The sequence below is a fragment of the Peromyscus eremicus genome, chromosome 2, assembly GCF_949786415.1.
Source record: "Peromyscus eremicus chromosome 2, PerEre_H2_v1, whole genome shotgun sequence".
In the NCBI taxonomy this organism is placed as follows: domain Eukaryota; kingdom Metazoa; phylum Chordata; class Mammalia; order Rodentia; family Cricetidae; genus Peromyscus; species Peromyscus eremicus.
Genome location: NC_081417.1, coordinates 122513038 through 122533784, shown reverse-complemented (window position 1 = coordinate 122533784; position 20747 = coordinate 122513038). Strand labels below are relative to the sequence as shown.

The following is a 20747-nucleotide window of genomic DNA, read 5'->3' as shown; positions in this document are numbered from 1 at the left end:
ACACAGAACTAGCATTTTCTTGGTCCTTTCGTCAGGGCCTCTGAGGAAGCCTTGGGTGGGCCTGGCTTCCAACACAAGACCCATGCTGTTTCTTCTTTATTCTTATTCTCTGGATGTGTTTTGCCCCCATGTTTGTGTGCATACCAAGTATGTGCCCTTTGCCTGAGCAGGCCAGAAGAGGGCACTGGATCCCCAGGAGCTGGAGTGAAAGCTGCTGGGAACTGCATGTGCGTGCTGGGAACCAAGCCCGGGTCCTCTGCAAGACCTGTGTATACTTTTTTTTTTTTAAAAAAAAATAAAACAAAATAAAATATAATGTGATAAAACAAAAACTATCACATTGAACAAGGCAAACCAACAGAAGGAAAAGAGCCCGAGAGAAGGCACAAGAATCAGAGACCACTCGTCCTCACACTCAGGAATCCCATAAGAACACGAAACTAAAGCCATACTATATACTCATAGAACCCGGTGCAGACCTGTGCAGGCCCTGTGCATGCTGCAGCAGTTTCTGTGAGTTCATATGAGCTTTGATCATATTGATTTAGAGGGCCTTGTTTTCTTGGCATCCTCCATCCCCTCTGGATCTTACACTCTTTCCACTTCCTCAGAGGTGGCGGTGGGTGGGTGGGTGGATGGGTTCCCCTTGCCCTGATGGAAGGGATTTGATAGAGACATTCCATTTAGGGCTGAATGTTCCAAGGTCCTCTCTCTGCCCCCCCCCCCCCTTTTGAGACAGGGTCTCAACATATAGCCCTGACAGACCTAGAATTCACTATGTAGATCAGGCTGGCCTTGTACTCACAGAGATCTACCTGTCTCTGCCTCCCAAGTGCTGGGATTAAAAGCATGAATCTCTACACCCAGCCTGTACATGCTCTTAACCACTGAGACATTTCTCCAGCACCCATGAGCACCCATGATATTTTTAGCTTGAAGACTCTTTTAGCATTTTCCCCTCCCTCCCTCCTTCCCTCCCTCCCTCCCTCTCTCCCTCCTTCCCTCCCTCCCTCCCTCCCTCCCTCTTTCCTCCCTCCCCTCCTTTCTGAGATAGTATGTAATGAACCTGAACTCTTGATCCTCATGTCTTCATCTCCTCCCAAGCACTGGGATTACATACGTACATGTGCACCATCATGCCTAGTTCATTCAGTTCTGGAGATCGAACCTAAGGACTTGTGCATGCTAAGGCAAATGCACATCCTCACCCCTCTTATTGCATTCCTTATAAATCGGGTCTTACACATGAATGATCATCTTTTCGTTTCATCTGCAAATGTTTGTAGTAAGCCTTAATTCCTAAAGGAAATGTATGCTGCACTTAGATTTCTGAGATGTTATATATTTTCTCATAGCTTTGAAAGTATTTTGTTTTAGTATTTTGAGTCTTTCGGCCATGGTGATTTTTTTTTCTTTTCTTTCGTTTTAATTTTATGGGTTTTGCATGTGTGAGAGTGTGTGTGTGTGTGTGTGTGTGTGTGTGTGTGTGTGTGTGTGTGTGTATCTTATTTGAAACAGGGTCTTGCTGTGGTTTGCAGGCTTGTCTGGAGCTACTGACCTTCCTGCTTGTGCTGAGGCTTCAGGGCATGTGCCTCCATTCCCTGTTTCTAATGCCTTTTCCACAATCTGGGATTACAGTGATGTCTGCTTTAGGGTTCTGATATTATCCCACAAGTCTGTGAAACACTTTCTTTTTTTTTTTTTGTTTTGTTTGTTCTTGTAGAATTAGTGACCAAACCTGGGGCCATGCACATCTGTTCATTTTTAAATCCCTTTCTGCTCTGAGCCACTGGAATAAGACTTTTTCTTTTTCTTTTTGTTTCTCTCTCTCTCTCTCTCTCTCTCTCTCTCTCTCTCCCCCCCCCCCCCCTCTCTCCCTCTCCCTCTCCCTCTCCCTCTCTCCCTCCCTCCCTCTCCCTCTCTCTCTCTCTCTCTTTTTTTTGGAGACAGGGTCTTGCTGGCCTTGGTCACATGACCATCTTCTTGCTTCAGCCTCCAGAGTAGTAGGATGTCTTCTGTTCTCTTTTCTCCTTTCTCTTCCTTTCCTTTCTTTGTATTTGGAGACAGATCTCAGGCTGGGGATCAGGCTCGGTAGGCACAGTGTTCACCTCACCTGCAGGAGACCCTGAGTTCAGTCTCCAGTACTGAAAAAAATAAAGGAACGAAGAGATAAGGCTGTTCTGTGCAGCTTGTCTGGAGCTCACAATTACCAGCCGGCCTTGACCTTGCAGCCTCTGCTTTGGCACGGTGTATGCTATCGTCCTGGGCATGACCACCACATCTGGACTTAGTGTTTTATTTCAAACATTTCACTTTTCAGATTTATATTGTATCTGTTTTCTAGCTTCTTGGCTCTGTTGAGAACTCCTGTCCTGGTGTTTATTTCCTTCACCTTGCATCAGTTTGAAAGTCCTTGAGAACTTTGTAATCTGGACTTCGGGCTTTGGTATCTACTGACATCTTTCCCTCTTGGGAGTTGGTTACATTCTTTTCAGATTCTTTGCAGGTTGAATAATTTTAGATTGCATCCTGGATAGTATGAATGTGACTTTTATCCAGTGTCCTCTGGAGAGGAACGGTGGGGCCTGTGTAATATGGACAGTGGGGAAGCCTGACATCAACCTCCAGTGTCAATCCCAGGATTATCTCCTCCCTGTTTTATTTTTGAGACAAAGTCTGTTGCTGGGACCTGGGGCTCCTGGTTTTAGATTAGGCAGGCTGGCCAGTGAGCCCCAGGAATCCACTTGTCTCTGCCTCCCCAGCACTAGGATTATAAGCACACACACCAAATCCAGCTTTTTATGTGGGTACTGGGGATTAAACTCAGTCTTCATGCTTCTATGGTAAGCAGTTCACTGACTGAGTTATCTCCCCAGCTCCACACTGTGATTTAGTGAGCAGTCAGTCCAGTTTGTCGTGACAAGTTCTGTCTTGCCTCCTGAGGTGACGCCATACCTATGTTTACTTCCTGAGCCTGTGCTGTGCTGGTTTGGGGCCATCCTGTGCATCCATGGCTCAGGAGTGAGCCTCAGACGTACATAAGTCCACACTTGGAATGGGGCTGGGCTCTCTCTACCGTGGCCGCCTTTGCTTACAGCCTATGGGGTTTCTTTTCCTGGTTCTGTTGGGTGGAAAGGTGGGGTTTCAGTGGGATGGTGGTGCACACCTGTAATCCCAGCACTTAGGAGGCAGAGACAGGAGGATCAGGAGTTCAAGGCTAGCCTGAAAAAGCCAAACGTGGGATGGGGTGGAAAGGAAGTGGGGAAGGCTTAGCTCTGTAGGGTTGACACTGACTGTGTTGCAGAGCTGGGCGTCTCAGGATGCTGCTCCCCTGTGCAGAACTGCTAAGGACAGCCTGAGAAGTTCAAACTGGAGTTCACCCTGTGCAGTGGCTTCCCTGAGATTTCCCTTGCTAATCTTCTTGTCTCTGTTTGCTTCTCAGTCATCAGGTAGCTGTGTGGAGCACTGTATACATGCCTTCAGTGGTGGTCATAGGAGAGGAGCACTGTGAGGGGAGGAGCACTGTGAGGGGAGGAGCACTGTGAGGGGAGGAGCATTGTGGGGAAGGAGCATCATGGAGAACATGCTTTGGTAGCAGAACCAGAACCAGAACCCAGTTAAATATACGTGATGATGCTTTTCAGGGTCATATCTCAGCTCTGAATGCGTCCCTGAAATCTAGACTCAGTGAGCAAGCTGCCTACTTTTCAGGGTGTTGCAGGATCTTTCTTGTGCTGTTTTGATTTGCTTTTTGATGGCTTGTCATCATCTCAAACCGTCCATCTTTGACATCCTCCAGTTGATCACACTGGAAACTGTAGAATCATTCTTCTTAAATAGTTATTTATTATTTGTGTGTGTGTGTGTGTGTGTGTGTGTGTGTGTGTGTGTGTGTGTGTAGGAGTACACACAAAGGCCAGAAGAGGTTACAGGAGGTTGTCAGCTGCCCAAGTTCGTTTCTGGGAACCAAACTTGTTGCAAGAGCAACAGGTGCTCTTCAGTGTGGAGCCATCCTTCCAGCCTCTGCAGAATTAATCTTGAGTCATCTTTCTCACTCCCCCCCCCCCATCCATTGTTGAGTAGTCCTGTTGGCGCTGGACTCCGCCTTCAGAGAAATCTGAGACTAGCACTTCTTGCTGGTTTTGTCACTGCCAACACGGTTTCGTAGGTTGTGGTGATCTCATAGCTGCCCCCCGTGTGCTTGGACTCCTTCAGGCTCTTGGATTGTTAGAATCGGGTCCTGTGATTCCTCTCTTCCACACCTACGAGTTTCTCACTCACAGAGAGGCACAGGCCGAATGTTGTCTCTTTACTCCTCACCTGGGCGTCCCCAATCTCCTCCTGCTGTGCCTGCTCTCCTGCAGCCACGTTGCCTCCTTTTTCAAATACTCTAGGTTCATTTTCCCCTCTGGTCCTGTGTCCAGAACCCCATGTGATTTGTCCAGGGCTCTCCTCCTTGTTTCCACTTCTGCAAAGTCTTTTCCTTCCTTCTCTCCATGGTGCTGTGGCTACTCTGCGTACTGTCATCTGAACAGCACCTGTACCATTATCAGCACATCTGGAGCTCCCAGATCTTATTATTTGATCAGAAAAGCATCTGGAAGAATATTTTCTATAATTCATGCACTTGTATTTATTTTGTAACCACCACCAAACAATAAACAAGTCATTAACAGGCAATGTGGAGGCCACCAAGCACGTGAAATAAATTTGTAGTTGTTTTTGTTTGGGTTTTGGTTTGAGACAGGGTTTCGCTACATAGCTCTGCCTGTTCTAGAACTCAATATATAGACCAGGTTAGCCTCGAACACACAAAGATCTGCCTGCCCCTGTGCTATGATAATAGGTCTGTGCACCACTCCTGTGACTGTGAAATAATTTTTTTTTTAACCTTTATGGTTCAACAGTGTTTTTGGTCTTTCTTAATTTCATGAAAGTGAGTTTTTGTTTGTTTGGGGTTTTTTTGTTTTGTTTTGTTTTCTTTGTTTGTTTTTGGTGGTGCTGGAATCAAACACCAGAACATGAGCATGCTAAGTAAGCACTCTACCACAGAGCCACACCTCCCATCCTGCTCTTTGGTTTTGTTTTTTTGAGACAGGGTTTCTCTGTGTAGCCCTGGCTGTCCTGGAACTCACTCTGTAGCCCAGGCTGGCCTTAAACTCACAGAGATCACCTGCCTCTGCTTTCTGAGTGCTGGGATTAAAGGTGTGTGCCACCATAATCAGCATGCTCTTTTTTTAAATTATATATATATATATATATATATATATTACACAGTAATACAGCTGAAACCAGAGAGAAAATAAATGCATTTTGGAAACTTAGGAATTTTGAAACTACAATTTCCTGTTAAAGTGTTGCAGAGTATTTGTTCTGGCCGTATTGGTTCTTTTCTGCCTCTCTGTTAACAGTTGAGTCAACTTGGAAGCTACAGGGCTATTAGCAACTAGTAAGTGCTTTGTTTCATGCAGAACATTTTTGAAAGATAAGCCTTTATTGCTCAATATCATTACTCAACACTTGAAAGCATTTGCAATAAATTATTAAGCTCTTAAGAAATGTTTATATTAAGAAATCCTTGGCTATATGGAAAAGTTAAGCAAACATGCCTCCCCAGTCTAATGTTAGTTTTTAACTTTTGTGAATGTTGATTTTTTTCTTCCCACAGGGCAAGGCGGAGCACTGGTTGACAGAGGAGATAACACGTATGGAGGGAAGTGGGTCGTAAACCCTAGTGGGGGACTCATTTCCAAGGGACACCCACTGGGAGCGACAGGTAACAACACATACAGATCTCAGAAATTTCAATTGTTTTTGTCAAAATTATACTTTAGACTCTGATTTGGTTTTTGATTCTTTTTTACACTTATTTATTTATATATTGTATATGTAAGAGTGCACACTCATGTTCTGTAGTACACACATGTGGAGACCATAGGACAGTCTGAGAAAATTGGCTCTCTCTTTCCAATTCTCTGTGGGTCCTGGGGATTAAACTCAGGTCATCAAGCTTGGTGGCACATGTTTATTTGCTGAGCCATCTTGCTCTTGTTTTTATTTTTCGAGGCAGTCTAACTCTATAACTCAGCTTGACCTAACTCACTGTATAGTTCAGGATGACCTTAAACTTTCAGCAGTCCCCCCTACCTGCCCCTCCCCTCCCAAATGCTGGGATTATAGGTATGGGCCACTGTGAGTGGCTGACGTCTATGATTTTAGTATGTCTGTGTGACTGGAGCTTTGTTTCTTTCTTTCTTTTAAGATTTCTTTCTTTTATTTATTTATTTTTTATGTACATTGCGATTTTGCCTGCTTGAGGATACCAGATCCCCTGGAACTGGAGTCACAGACAGTTGTGAACTGCCATGTGGGTGCTGGGAATTGAACCCAGGTTCTTTGGAAGAGCAGCCAGTGAACTTAACCGCTGAGCCACCAGTCCATCCCATCCATCCCTGTGACTGGAGCTTTACATGCTTCTTAACTGCAGTCACTTGATTTCCCTTTACCTGCAGTGTGCTTAATTAGCAAGATGTTTCCTAACAGAGCTAGACTAACCAGATAAGGTCATTTCAGATGAGCACATTACATGTTGGTTAGCAATGCATGGAACTCATCTTCTCTTGAGAAAACCAGACTAGAAATTATGAAATAAGAATGTCACTATGGGCTTGGAGAGATGGCTCAGAGGTTAAGAGCAGTGGCTGTTCTTCCAGAGGTCCTGTGTTCAAGTCCCACCAACCACATGGTGGCTCACAACCATCTGTAATGAGATCTGGCGCCCTCTTCTGGCATGCAGGCAGAACACTGTATACATAATAAATAAATCTTAAAAAAAAAAAAAAAAAGAATTTCACTATGGGTCTGCTGCCCACTGGCCATGTGATTCTTCTAACGAGTTAGAAATTAATCACCTTGACTCTTAGGTCTTTAGCTGAGAAATGACAACTTCAGTATTGCAGTTTCTAAAATAACTTAGTGGTAAATTTTTGTGGTTTATTTCTGTAAAAGTAGATGGGTTGTGTTTTCTCTTTATTAGCTTGTATGTGTTGATTAATTGAATATTTTAACTTCTTACAGTTCTCACAATAGAGAAGTTATAACAATGTATTATTAAAGCAGTTAACCTTGTTTTATTTCTGTTTAAAACTCAAATTTCTGCTGAACATGGTGGTGCACACCTTTGTAGTTGGGCCTTTTTGTCAGGACCACCGGCTCCCCAATAATGACATGGAGCTTATTATTAATTATAAGAGCTTGAGCAATAGCTTAGGGTTATTAGTAACTAGCTCTTACAACTTAAATTAACCAATTTTTATGAATCTCCTTTTTGTCTCGTGGCTTTATTACCTTTACTCTGTACTGCCCATGCCGCTTCTCTACATCTGGCTGTTGACTCCCCACTTCTTCTTCCCAGTGTCCTGTGTGCCTGAAAATCCTGCCTAGCTATGGGCCGTCCAGCTTTTTATTAAACCAATCAGAATGACACGTCTTCACAGTGTTCAAAAAGACAACTCCACACCACACCTTTAATCCCAGCACTTGGGAGGCAGAGGAAAGAGGATCTCTGCGTTTGAGGCCAGCCTGGTCTACAGAGCGAGATCCAGGACAGCCAGGGCTACACAGAGTACTCTGTGTCAAAAAACTAACCAACAACAAGAAACCCCACAGATTTTGTAAGCTTATAACATAGTAGAAAATCAAAAAGCTAGAAAATCTAGATGGATTGGGGAGGAGAGAGGAAGAAAATGTGACGGGTTGCAGGGGCTGTCGCGTTAGCTCAGTGGTAGAACACTTGTCTAGGATACGGAAGGCGCCGAGTTCTGTACCAAGCTCTTCGAGAAGAAAGGTAAACAGGGGAGGGCCAGGTGGGCAGACTTGCACATTCACAGTAACTGCAGTGTGATGTGCTATCTTGCTATTGGTGTTCTTATTATCTCTTCTTTGGGTTTTTATGATGCCATTTAAAAGCCTGGCAGGGGTTTATTATTTTCTCTCTTCTATGGATGTTTTCTTTATAAAAGTCTGTCGTGGGTGCTCTGGGATACGCAGCATGCATCTTCCTCCTGCCAGTCTGCCTTCCAGTAGTGTCATACCCCTCACATAAGGCTTTTGTAAGATTTATTTTTATTTTTAATTATGTGTGTGTGCTCATGCATGCGCACATAGAAAAGGTCATCCTTGGCCGTATAGAAAAGCTAGGGTGGGTCACGTGAGACTCTACTATCAAACAAAACCATACCCCAAGTTTTTATTTATGTAAGTGCATATATTGTATAGTGCTGTTTTCACCTATCTTTAGATCCTTCTAACCTTCTTTTTTTAGACAAAATCTGCTGTTTAGTTCAGGCTGGCATTGAACTCACAATATAGCCGAGGCTGACCTGAACTCCTATCTTAGCCTAGAAGGTGCTAGGGTTATAAGCATGTGCCACCTCTCCTCACCCAGCCTCTTTATTCTTTTTAATGCCCACATAGTATTCTTAGTGTAAAAAAATCCGTTACTGACAGACATCTGAGTTGTGTTAGTTTATTCTCACAAACAGGTTGCACTAAGCATGCTTGCACACACCTGTAGGATTCATTCCAGATGTGTCAAAGATACACACTTACAAATTTGCTGAGCTTACCAAACTTTCTTCCAAAGAAAATTATACCAGCATACATGCCCATCTATAGAGTAGGGGGAAATATGTTTTTTTCTTCAACTTGTTAACATTGGATTTTCCTACCAAATTTGACAATTTTGCCAAATTTGCCATGCCATTCAGTTGTCCTAGTCTGCTTTCTATTGCTGAGATAAACACCATGACCATTAGGGAGGAGAAAAAAAAGTTCTCTCTTCTCACCCACCAGACAAGCTTACTGAGCATTATAGGATGTCTAAGTATGGTAACTTACATTCTGCTTTGCCCAAGACTGACCATTAAAAGCTCCATGTACCAGGCCCCTCAATCCCACTCTACCCTAGCTGGTTCAAAGACCATCACTGTCTAGAAAACAATACACATGAAACTGTGCTGCTTGTCAGTCTTGGGGAAGCAGCTATGTGTATGCCTGCTCCCATGGTGTGCTGGCGACTTTTATGTCAACTTGACACAAGCTAGAGTCACTGGAAAGGAGAGAACCTCAATTGAGAAAATGCCTCTGTAAGATCTGGCTGTAAGGGATTTTCTTAATTAGTGATTGATGGGGGAGGGCCCAGTCTATTGTGGGTGGTGTCATACCTGGGCTGGTGGTCCTGGGTTCTACAAGAAAGCAGGCTGAGCAAGCCATGATGAGCAAGCCAGTAAGCAGCACCCCTCCATGGTCTCTGCATCAGTTCCTGCCTCCAGGTTCCTGTCCTGTTTAAGTTCCTGTCCTGGCATCTTTCAGTGATGGACTACAATGTGGAAGTGTAAGCCCAATAAACTCTCCCCCTCCCCCCCAAAAAAAACCCACCAAGACCAAAAGCAGCTTAGGGGGGAAAGGGTTTATTTGATCTTATGCTTCCATACCACAGTCCAACCTGGAGGCGAGAACTTGGCAGGGATTGTGGAGGAGCACTGCTTGCTGGCTTGCCCTCCACAGCTCACTCAGCTTCTTTATTTAAACCAGGACCATTGGCCCAGGAATGGCACTGCCCACAGTGAGCTAGCTGCCTGCCCCCTTGCCTCAGGCTAAATCTAATTTTCTCAATAGAGGTTCCCTCTTCCCAGATGGTTCTAGCATGTGTCAAGTTGACAATAAAATAATTAATAATAATAATAATAATAATAATAATAATAATAATAATAAAATAAATTAACCAGCACAGTTGTCTTCCAGGGGTGCTAAAAAGCCAACCCAAAACAGGCAGGAGCATAGATAGAATGCACTTAGTTCTAAAATATTTTGAAGGTAGATGCAAACATACTGTAGTATCATTTCTTAGCTCTGTTGTTCATTCATGTGTGTGGATGTGTGGTGTGTACATGTACAGGTGTATGTGTACATTTATGTGTGTGGGTGCACATGAGCGCATGTGCTTGTGGGAGCCTGAGGACAGTGCCATGTGTCACTGGGGTGCCGAGCCATCCACTTGATTTTTGAGACAGAGCCATCCACTTGATTTTTGAGACACTAGCTGGGGGTTTACCAAATGGGACAGGCTGGCTGGCCAGGGAACCCCGGGGTCCTTCTTTCTACGCCTCCCTAGCCCTGGGATTGCAGGCATGCACTACCACATTTGGGTTTTGTCTGTTTTTCATGTGGGTTCTGGCGACCAAACTCAGGTCCTCCAGCTTGTGTGGCAAGTGCTTTACTGACGGAGGTCTTCAGATTGACCTTGAAGTGTTTCAAGGTGAGGGTAGGAATGTGAGCGGAGCAAGAGAACTCTGAGGGGTGAGCGCTCCACTTCTCTGTGGGTGTGAGGATAAGTATTTAGAATGCAGTTAGGAATTATATTGGTTCATGAAATGGGGACAGTAGTCTCTCTTAAGATACATGACCTCACCAGCCACTGGTGAGATTTCCTTCCTGTCAGTGGGCCTTAAGTCTAATTAGACAGCAGTTGATGGCCATCAAGATAGGAGTCACTACTGCACCTTCAGGGATGTCTTGCTGTGCTGGTCATTTTGTGGTTCATGGGCACCACAGGCGTGTAGGACTGTTGACTTCTCACCCCCTTTTATTTCCAGCATGCACAGCACCTTCTGATAGGATGAAAGGTAGTTCTCGGGAAGGAGGCTTTGGGTTCGATCCAGCTCAGCTCCTCTGAGTCCTGTGTCCTGTGTATGCTGTCTTTAGTCATAGACACTCTCGGCTCTGACTTCTGGGATGACACCAAGGGCAACAAGGCCTTCGTTGTTTTGGGAGTCTCTTGGACTCCCCTGACCAGCAATTCAAAGGGAGGTTTCTCATGCCTGGCACAGGGTTTGTTTTGTTAGATAGTCTATGGCTCTTGGGAGAGGCTTTATCATCCCAAGTGGTATAACTTCACTTAAACAATAAATGTGTGTGTGTGTGTGTGTGTGTGTGTGTGTGTGTGTGTACACAGACACTTACATGTACTGTAGGTATTTTTAGGTAAATACAAAGTTATATGATTCCCTATGACTATTTCAAACATTCTTAGTGTTATAGATCCCTCCCTCTCCATCTGTATTTTCTCCTTCTCCTCTCTCCAATTTGAACCCCTTCTCCTACCCAGTTTTCCCATTTCCCACTTAATATCACCTACATCTTCCTAGTCCCTCTCCAGAGCTCAGTTCAGTCTTCCTTCATTGCTTTTCAAAATGCTCCCATCTCAAAAGAACTAAGTGAGTTAACTTTTGAAACTCACTATGTAGCTCTGGCTGTCATGGAACTTAGTATGTAGAACACGCTGAGGTCCGCCTGCCTGCCTCTGCCTCTGGAGTGCTGGCATTAAAGGTGTGCACCACCATGATCGATCGATCGGCTAGATGCAGTGTTTTCGATTTTCACATGCCAGAAAAGAATGAGTCGAAGAAGGTGCGAGCATGTCACCATTTCTTTTTTAAATGCTAGATCTCTTCGCGTGGGAACTAGCTGCGAATCTTGGGCTTTAAATGCCTGAGGCGCGGGTGGCTTTGGCGGGAAGTCCCGACTAGCGGCTGGCGTGGGGCGGGTGGGCGGAGACTTCGCTCTAACGCGGTCCGGGACGCTCTGTGCTCGACTCGCCAGGTCTGGCTCAGTGCGCGGAGCTCTGCTGGCAGCTGAGAGGCGAAGCCGGAAAGAGGCAGGTTCCTGGGGCAAAGGTGGCTCTGCAGCACAACTTAGGCCTCGGAGGAGCTGCGGTCGTTACACTCTACAGGATGGGTTTTCCCGAAGCTGCCAGGTAAGTGGCATTTCAAGTTGTGTCACTTTTGGCCTTCTGAGTGTCCACAGTCAGTGACGCTTGCGTATTTCAACAGATCCACAATCTGATTAAGCATTTAAGGGAAAGTATGGCATTGCTTCTCTAGTGTGACTTTAAAAGTTAAGGCTGTTAGTTTTTAAGCTCAGTCAGCCTTAGGAAAATTTTGTTCAGGAGGAGGCAGCGAAGCAGGAGTGCTGACCCACACGCCTGCAGAATCCAGACGAGTCTCCTTTTGGTTTTCTTTCCCACGGTTGGCGGTCTCCTTTGGCCTCTGGTTGCTGGAGTGGTTCGGAGAAAGCAACCAAGTACTTGTGCCCGTGGACCCTTGCAGGCGCGTTTCTGAATCAAGCTCTCGATCTCGCTGCTCGAATTCCTCGCGTCTTGCTTTCTTCCTCTCGTGAAGGGCCTGCCCCTTCAGGTGCCTCTGTCCCAGCCCTCTCTTCCTTGCAGCCTCTCAGGGTTGCGCCTCCTTTTCCAAGGCCCAGCTTTCCCCTGTGTGCTTGGTTTCCAACCACCTTCTGTAACTAGTTCCAGAGTATGTCCACCCTCTTTTGAATCTTCCTGTCCTTCCCTTCACTGGCTCCCTACCCCTGTTACCAAACACCAGCGAATCTTCCCCAGTCCACAGTCTATTTTTCTTTTCTTCTTGCTTTAATTATTCCTTTTCATGATGAGCCTTTTGTTTTGTTTAGTTTCATCGAAACAGGGTTTCTCTATGGAGCCCTGGCTGTCCTGGAACTCATGCTGTAGACCAGGCTGGCCTCGAACTCAGACATCTGCCCGCCTCTGCTGGGATCAGAGGCCTGCCTGCTGGCCATGATGAGCCTCCTGTGGTGAATCACCTCTACTTTTGTGTGTGCTGGTATACCTCAGGGTCTGCGTTGAGGTCAGGTTGTGTTCTGAGCCGAATGAATTGATTATCCTTGACCGTATTTTCCATCCTTAAAAGTCTTTAACCACACTGTAGCTTCTTAACACTAATGGGCTCTGTTTCTCTTGAAATTCTTGGTAATTGCTTAATCATTTATTCACACGTTTTGTTCTACAAAGGATAGGGCACTCTTACAGACTCCATTGCAGTCTTTACTTTTACAGACTTTGGGTGTTTTTCCTCTCCATGATCTCACTCTTCTTTCTCTGCTCAGAATTTTATTTGTGTTTCCAATGTTAAGACCCTTCTCAAAGACTGTCTCCTTTCAGATGGCCACAACTTTTTGTGGTCCTTAGGTCCTACTCCAGTTCTGGTCTCTTGAGGCTTAATTAAAGTTGTGGCTTTTCCTGCCCCTACGGTCTTCCTCATAGTGAGTAAATGCTTTTGAATCAAACAAAGGAGGTTGAATCTTGTTCTTCCTAAATCTGAGTCGTCCCTTCTGTGCTGACCACCTTGGAATACCACCCAGTTCACTCTTGTAGTTGAAACCCTTTAGTAAAAGTCAGCTATGAAAAGCCAACACAGATAGTGTGATTGGCATGGATACTTCATTTTCTTCAGAGTAAAATTAGGAAGTTTGTCCACAGATTTTTTTTTTTTTAGACAGTCTCACACGGTAGTCCAGGCTAACTTTGTTTTAGAGGCAGTGATCTTCCTGCTTCAACTTAATATATTCCTGCAAGTTCTCACATGCAGATGGTGTATAGTCTGTAAACCACAAGTTAAGATACAGAATGAGCCAGGCGGTGGTGGTGCACACCTTTAATTCTAGCACTCGGGAGGCAGAGGCAGGTGGATCTCTGTGAGTTCGAGGTCAGCCTGGTCTACAGAGTGAGTTCCAGGACAACCAGGGCTACACAGATAAACCCTGTCTCGAAAAACAAATAAACAAAAAAACCAACCCTGTCCCTGGGGGGAAAAAAAAAGACCCAGAATGATTCTGTGGCTTGCTTCCCTCATCCTCTAGTCCTCCTTCTTCTTTTTTTCTGAGACAGCAGCTCCATATGTGGCTTTGGCTGTCCTGGAACTCACTGTGAAGACCAGGCTGGCCTCGAACTCACAGAGATCCGCCTGTCTACCTCCCAAGTGCTGGGAGTAAAGGCGTGCGCCACCATGCCCAACTCTTTAGTTCTCTATGTACCTTTCATCAGTCCTTGTTCCAACCTTCTCCTCGCAACCCCGCTCTGTTTTCTGCCTATGCTGTTCGCTCTTTTTATGAATGTCAGTAAGTTCATAAAAAAGCCAAACAGCTGGGCACTCCTTTAATTTTAGTACCCATTGATGTTTTTTCTAACTTTCTCTTCTTTATTTACTAACTGATATTCTGCTCTAAGAAGAAGACTTTCCCTCCTCTCCTGTTTTTAAATGTGTTCCTATACACTGTGTGAAATCACGAGTCCTTGTTTTATCCATGGGATCACACTCCTTTAGTATCAGTTATTTTGGTGCTCAGAAGGCCCCTGGTTTGGCCAGTGGGAACCCCCTCAAGGTGACATTTGTGTCCCATGATTCTTTGTAGTACTTTCTTTCCCTTTTTTTTTTGGTTCAAGAAGATAGTCCAACCTCTTCTTGTACTTTCTTTTTAAAATTTTTAATATTTGTTTGTGTTTGTATGTGTTTGGACATGCATATGCAGGTGAGTGATGGTTGTAAGCTGCGTGATGTGGGTTCAGGGAACCAAGTTCAGGTCCATCTCTCCAGCCCCTCTTGCATTTTCCATCTCTAGCATCAGTCATTTCTCCAAGGAATCTTGGTTTCCTTTAGTGGAGAATGATGCTGAAACACCATATACAGCTGCTAGCTAGGTGCTCATTCTTGCCACTCCAAGGCCTTCTCAGGAGACACAGTGGACACATACATGCATTAGTTTAGCTTTTCACATAATTTTTTTTACATAGCTTTTTACATTAGTTTTTACATAGAAATTTAGGGACAATATGATGTGATTTATGTGTCTCTATACTCACATAGCCACCAGTTTTTAGCAGTTGGAATAGGAATTTAGAAAACTAGTTAAATACCATCTGTAGACAGTGTCACTTTAGTTGTGTGAGGGCTTTTTTGTTGTTGTCTGTCTGTCTGTTGTTCTTCAGACAAAGGGAGAGGTGACCAGAAAGAGCGCCCTGCTCACCTTTTCGTCACCTGTTTGGAGCCTGTGAACCTTTTTGTCACTTAGAAAATGTTGAAGGTATCTACTTCAGAGTTCAGAAGACTTCCAGAGTGTGCCTGCCACACACTGCAGGCGTTGGGTGAACCGTGAGTTCATTCCCCAGCACGTTTGCCTCCCTTCTTCCCTGGGCCTCTAGTTCCTTCCCCTGGCTAAGTGGTTGAAATCATTTATTGAGTTTGAGGTATCACTCAGGAGTTTGGAAAAAACAAACTTGACTTTTTAGTAGAAAATGGGATCTGTCCCCTTGTCACAGCCCACAGCTCGGTCGAGGAGGATCTGCTTGCACTTCCCACCGTATCCTGAAGAGGTTTCTTTTAGCTCCCAGCTCTTGAGGCTGCATATCTGTCATGGCACATGGGCTCCTCTGCCAGCTCAGAGGTCAGAGGGCCTTGCTGATTGACTGTGAACTTTACTCCACAGTGCGGTCGTGCATGGCAGAGCCCTCTCTAATCAGAACAAGCAAGCCATGACCCGTTACCTATTAGATTTGAGACTGAATGACTGAATTGGAGGACTTTTGTATGCATCTCAAATACTAAGAATGACTGTACCCCTTTTAGAAATGATTTGAAACTATTAAGACACACTTTCCATGCTGCACAGTTCAGTGATTGACAGGATTATCCTTACCATGTTCAGTCTTCAGAACATTCTCATTACCGCCGACTCCCCAAACACGTATCCCAGATGCTTCCACTTCCAGTCTGTCTCATTGGTATCTGACAGCTGCTCACCCACTCCGTCTCTTTGCTACTCTGCGTTTCTCATATAAAGGAAGTCGTCTGGTGTTATTCTCTCATGACTGGCTTCTTTGATTTAACATAGTATTTCCAAGGAGCTTTATTCCTTTTGAGGGCTGACTAATATCCCATTTGTGTGAAAGCCTCTCCTTACTCTTGTCATACTCATGTCTGGTCTTCTTTACTTCAGCAGTCCTTGGGCATGGGAAATGATACCTCACAATTTTGGCTTGTGTCTCCTCCATAGTCAGTCATGTTCTAAACATCATTTTCTGGGCTGCTTATTCACCATTTGTGTATCATAATTGGGGAACTGTCCATTAGAGCCTTAGGCAATTGCAAGAGTTCTTTAAAAAGGCCTGGCATGTGCCATGAACACACTAGGTGCTTTGTATTAACATTTTATTTTTATTTCCTGGCTGTGCTGGGTATTGAACCCAGGGCATGTTTTGTGTGTGCTGGGAAAGGGCTTCATCACCAAGCAGTGCTTCTGAAGCCCCATTCCTTTGTGTAAAAACCCCACGTGGCAGGTAGTACCGAACTCACTGTAGATAAATTGGAGATCAGAGTTAAGACAGTTGAGCTAAAGGAAGTTTCAGATTACATAGTAAGGTCTTTGCCACCATCACAGTATAAAGTTCCTGTTTCATTTACCTCTCTTTACTCCCAGTCTGTGACATTGTGGATACAGAGCCTGTGAAGGCCTTACAGTGAAACTTGCCATATATCTGGTGGGAATCCAAACACAAACTAGAATATTCTTTAAATTATTCTTTAAGCCCCTTCCAACTTTATGCACTGCTAGACTTATCCCAGTAAACTTGTATTTACCAGAGTCAAATAAAAACCAATCACAATTTAGTTTCTACTAAAATGTTGTATCAAAAGAAGTTAAGAGATTCTAGGCACAATGGCATGCATACACCTGTATTCCCAGGACTTGGGAGGCAGAGGGGAAGATCACTTGAGCTAGGCTGGGCAACATGGCAAGACAAAAAAGTAAATGATAAAACAAAAAGAAATCAGGAGAAACATCTTCTGTATGAGAGATAGCTGAGTTTAAGTTATTGTTCAGTTTCTTTTAAACAGGGTATGTATCAAGAAAGGATGTTCAGAAAATATTGGCAGTGTTTTTCATGTTAACTTCTTTTTTAATCTAGATAATCTAAGTTGGTTAATCAGTGATGAGCTTTTTCAAACAAGGGAGACCTTGACCTTTGGAAATATGTCTGGACCTGCCACATAGTCAAGATACTTTGTACATTTATTGGGCTGCCAGGGTTGGACCTGCCACATAGTCAAGATACTCTGTACTCTTTTGGGCTGCCAGGATCAGATAGAGTCAACAAGTGTCTATCTTAGAAAAGGATACATTGGTGATTAAAGGTTAAAAGCCAGGCTGATTGATTTAAAGCAGGGTTTCACTATGTTGCCCTGGCTGGCATGGAGCTTGCTGTGGCCTAGGGTGCCTTGAATTCAGAGATTTACCTGCCTATGTCTCTGAAGTGTTGGGATTAAAGGCATGTACTACCACATGAGACAATATTTTTCTTAAGACTCATTCATTTATTTTATGTGTATGTCTGTTTTCTCTGAATGTATGTTTGTGAACCACATTTATGCATTGCCTGCAGAGTGCATTGGAGTTACAGATGGTTGTGAGCCACCATGTGGGTTCTGGGACTAGAACCTGGGTCCTCTGCAAGAGCAGCAAGTGCTCTTAACTGCTGAGTCATCTCTCCAGCTCCAGAGTTTCAGTTTTATAAGATGTAAAGGGTTGTAGAGCTACATGGTGCTGATAACTATTCAACATTTAACATCTGACTGGACTGAACTGCGTAGTTAAGTGTGGTTTGGGTGATGAAGCATATGTGATGTGGGGTTTTTGTTGTTTCATGTTTGAGATATGGTCTCATGAAGCCCAATATGGCTATGAACTTGCTATGTACCTGAAGATGATCTTCTTCAACGCTCCATCCTCCTGCCTCTACCTCCCAAGTGCTGAGGTTACAAGTATGCACCACTATATCTGGCTGTGCTCTGTATATCTTAACACACTTAAAATATTGGAGAAGATCTTACAAATTTATAGGACTGTTTTATGCTTATACCTAGAAGGAAATGCTGCATTTCTGTAAGAGATTACCCAAAGATTCTTTTTTTTTTTTTTTTTTTTTTTTTGATTTTTGAGATAGGGTTTCTCTGTGTAGTTTTGGTGCCTGTCCTGGATCTCGCTCTGTAGACCAGGCTGGCCTCGAACTCATAGAGATCCGCTTGGCTCTGCCTCCCGAGTGCTGGGATTAAAGGCATGCGCCACCACCGCCTGGCCAAAGATTCCATTTTTATCCCACCCCAAACAAGCTTTAACCTTCCTAGCTATCACTGCTCCAGGGATGGATTCAATTCACTGTTCTATAAATGGGTGTCTCAGAAAACAGGTTAGTGTTGTCACATGCCCGTAGGTACTTGACTTTTTTTTTTTTTTTTTTTTTTTTTTTTTTTGGTCAGTGTTTGACATAATTGACTCTTATCTCCTATACTTTCTCTGCTCCAGGCTTCTGTGACACTTTGCCTGATTTCTGAATGAATTCTCACTGGCTCCCAAGGGCCATTGTCCTGCCTTGTCTTCTCTGTAGTTCATTCCAGGATTCCAACACTTTTGATTCTGTTGATGGTTATTATCCCACTTGATCTCCAGCCTGGATCTGTGTGTTCTGGACTCTCCTATCCTCCTGCCTCTGCCCTCACAGACTCCAGCTGATTCCAGGTCGATCCAGTCCTCTGTGCTCCCAGCCCACTCTTCTTCACCTGAGTGCACTGTCATTCCCCGTCACCCCAAACTCCCAAGACAGCCTTCTGCCCCCTTTCCATGTCCCTCACCCCAGCAACAAAGTCTGTCGGTTCTGTTTTTTGTTTTGAATCTGTTTCCTGCTCTTCACTTCCATTAGCAGACTGTGCCCACAGTCCAGGCCACTGTCACTTACACCCAGCAGCCTCCGTTCTCTCCACCTGTTTTCATGTCCCCTCTGAATTGTTCTGCACACTGTTGGGAGGATTGTCACGACACACCCTTCTACTTCCCCACCCTGTCTCTGTGGTTCCCAGATTCCTAGCTTTGTGTCTTCTGTCCAGTTCTCCTCCTTCATGCCATGTCACTTTCTCCCCATGTGCTGTGTTGGTCACTCTGATCTGACTCTGTTTCCTTTCATCATACCAGCTTGCTGCCCTTGAGATCTCGGCAGCTTAGTCTTTAGGGGGCAGAGCCCCTCCTTGCTCTAATAAGGCAGTAGCTGGACCTTACCGCTCAGATCATGCCTTGAACGTTGCAGGCAATCACTGGATGTTGCTAATGGGTTTTAATGGCTGGTGTTTGGTTTCCTTCCTTCCTTCCTTCCTTCCTTCCTTCCTTCCTTCCTTCCTTCCTCTGTTCATTCATTTCTTCCTTCCTTCCTTTGCTTGTTTTCTTTTTATTTCAAACAGGGCCCTACTATGTATTCCTGGAATTCCCTATGTAGACTAGGCTGGCCAGAGATTCTGCCTGCTCTGGTCTCTTGGATGCTGGGATCAGAAGCATGCACTACTATGCCCAGCTAGTTCTTTTTTTTCTGAGACAAGGTCTTACTAGGTAGCCCAGGTTAGCTTGAAACTCACTTTGTAGCCAAGGTTGGCCTTGAACTCAATCCTCCAGACTATCTCCTAAGTACTGGGATTCCAGGCATATGCCACCATACCAGCTTAGATAGTTTTGAAATGACTGAAAGAGGGATGGGAGTGTAGCTCAGTGTTAAGTCCTGCTTAGCATGTATGAGGTCCTGGGGTCAGTTCCCACAGAGAGAGATGATTGATAGATAGATAGATAGATAGATAGATAGATAGATAGATAGATAAGAAGATAGACAGACAGACAGATGATAAGAAACGGAAAGAAGAAGAAAGAGAGAAGTGTGTTTGGGGGTGGGGGAGAGGAGCAGGGTGGGGAGGAGTGAGATGGGAGTAGATGTGCTTCCCTCCTGTGACTTCTGGGCTCCCCTGCCTTCACCAGTCTGTGCTGGTCTGTCAGGAATTATCTAACAGCTAACAGATGAAAGTTGACTGCTCCCTCAGACCTAACTCTTGGGGTCCTGTAGCCCACCACATTCATGGCTAATACTGTTTTCCACGGGCTGCACACTGCTAGGTGCTTCTCAGGCTCTCTTGACTTCTGCAGAGTCACTGACACTGCCTCCCCTCCCTCCACTTGTGCAGTGGGATGACGTCAGCGTTTGCTCAGAATCCCACTGCTTGTGAATGGAAGAGGCCCTCAGAAGTGTTAAGAACTGTGGTGCTGGACTGGAGAGATGGCTCAACTGTTGAGAGCACTGGCTGCTCTTCCAGAGGTCCTGAGTTCAATTCCCAGCAACCACATGGTGGCTCACAACCACCTGTAATGAGATCTGGTGCCCTCTTCTGGCCTGCAGGCATACATGCAGGCAAAACACTATATACACATTAAATAAATCTTAAAAGAGAGAGCGAGAGCGCTATGTTGCTGTTGCCACATGAGGCCGTTTTCAGTGGCTGTCTCCTAGGTATCAGCAATGTGTCTGCAAACACATTATCTCCTGTCACAGATAAAAGTGGCTCTCCACTCCAGCCTTGCCTGTGCCCCTCTGCCTCATCCACTTCCTTGTCATGGCTCTGATTCCCATCCTCTCTCCATTGGATGTTGTAATAGACTCCTAGTTGATATCCCTGTCTCCTGGCTTGTCTCTTTAAGGTCCATTTTCTAGCTAGATTTCCTTTTCAGACATAAATTAGGTCATGCTCCAATGTTTTGGGTATGCTTAAAACTGAAACTTGGTGGTGGGGGTTGGTTTGTTTATCTGTTTTTTTGTTTTTGTGATGAGGGTTCTTACACATGCTAAGTGCATGTTCTACCACTGAGCTACATGCTAACCCTTAGAACTGAAATGTTAGGGGCTGGGGGCACTTTAGTGGCAGAGTGCTTGGCTAGCATGCCCAAGAGTCTGGATTCCATCCTCAGGACTACAAATAAATGGATAAATAAACAGACAAAAAGAAAACCAAAGA

The 20747-nt window shown here is 44.7% G+C and overlaps 1 protein-coding gene across 1 annotated transcript in view; it reads left to right on the top strand.

Annotated features, from left to right (window-relative positions):
- The window catches only part of Scp2 (sterol carrier protein 2), a 90487-nt gene that overhangs the window by 41801 nt on the left and 27939 nt on the right, over positions 1 to 20747 (top strand). The window contains exons 11-12 of the mRNA XM_059254665.1: positions 5669 to 5776; positions 11662 to 11815. Of these exons, the coding sequence (XP_059110648.1) occupies positions 5669 to 5776; positions 11662 to 11815 (262 nt within the window). The remainder of the gene's footprint in view (positions 1 to 5668; positions 5777 to 11661; positions 11816 to 20747) is intronic.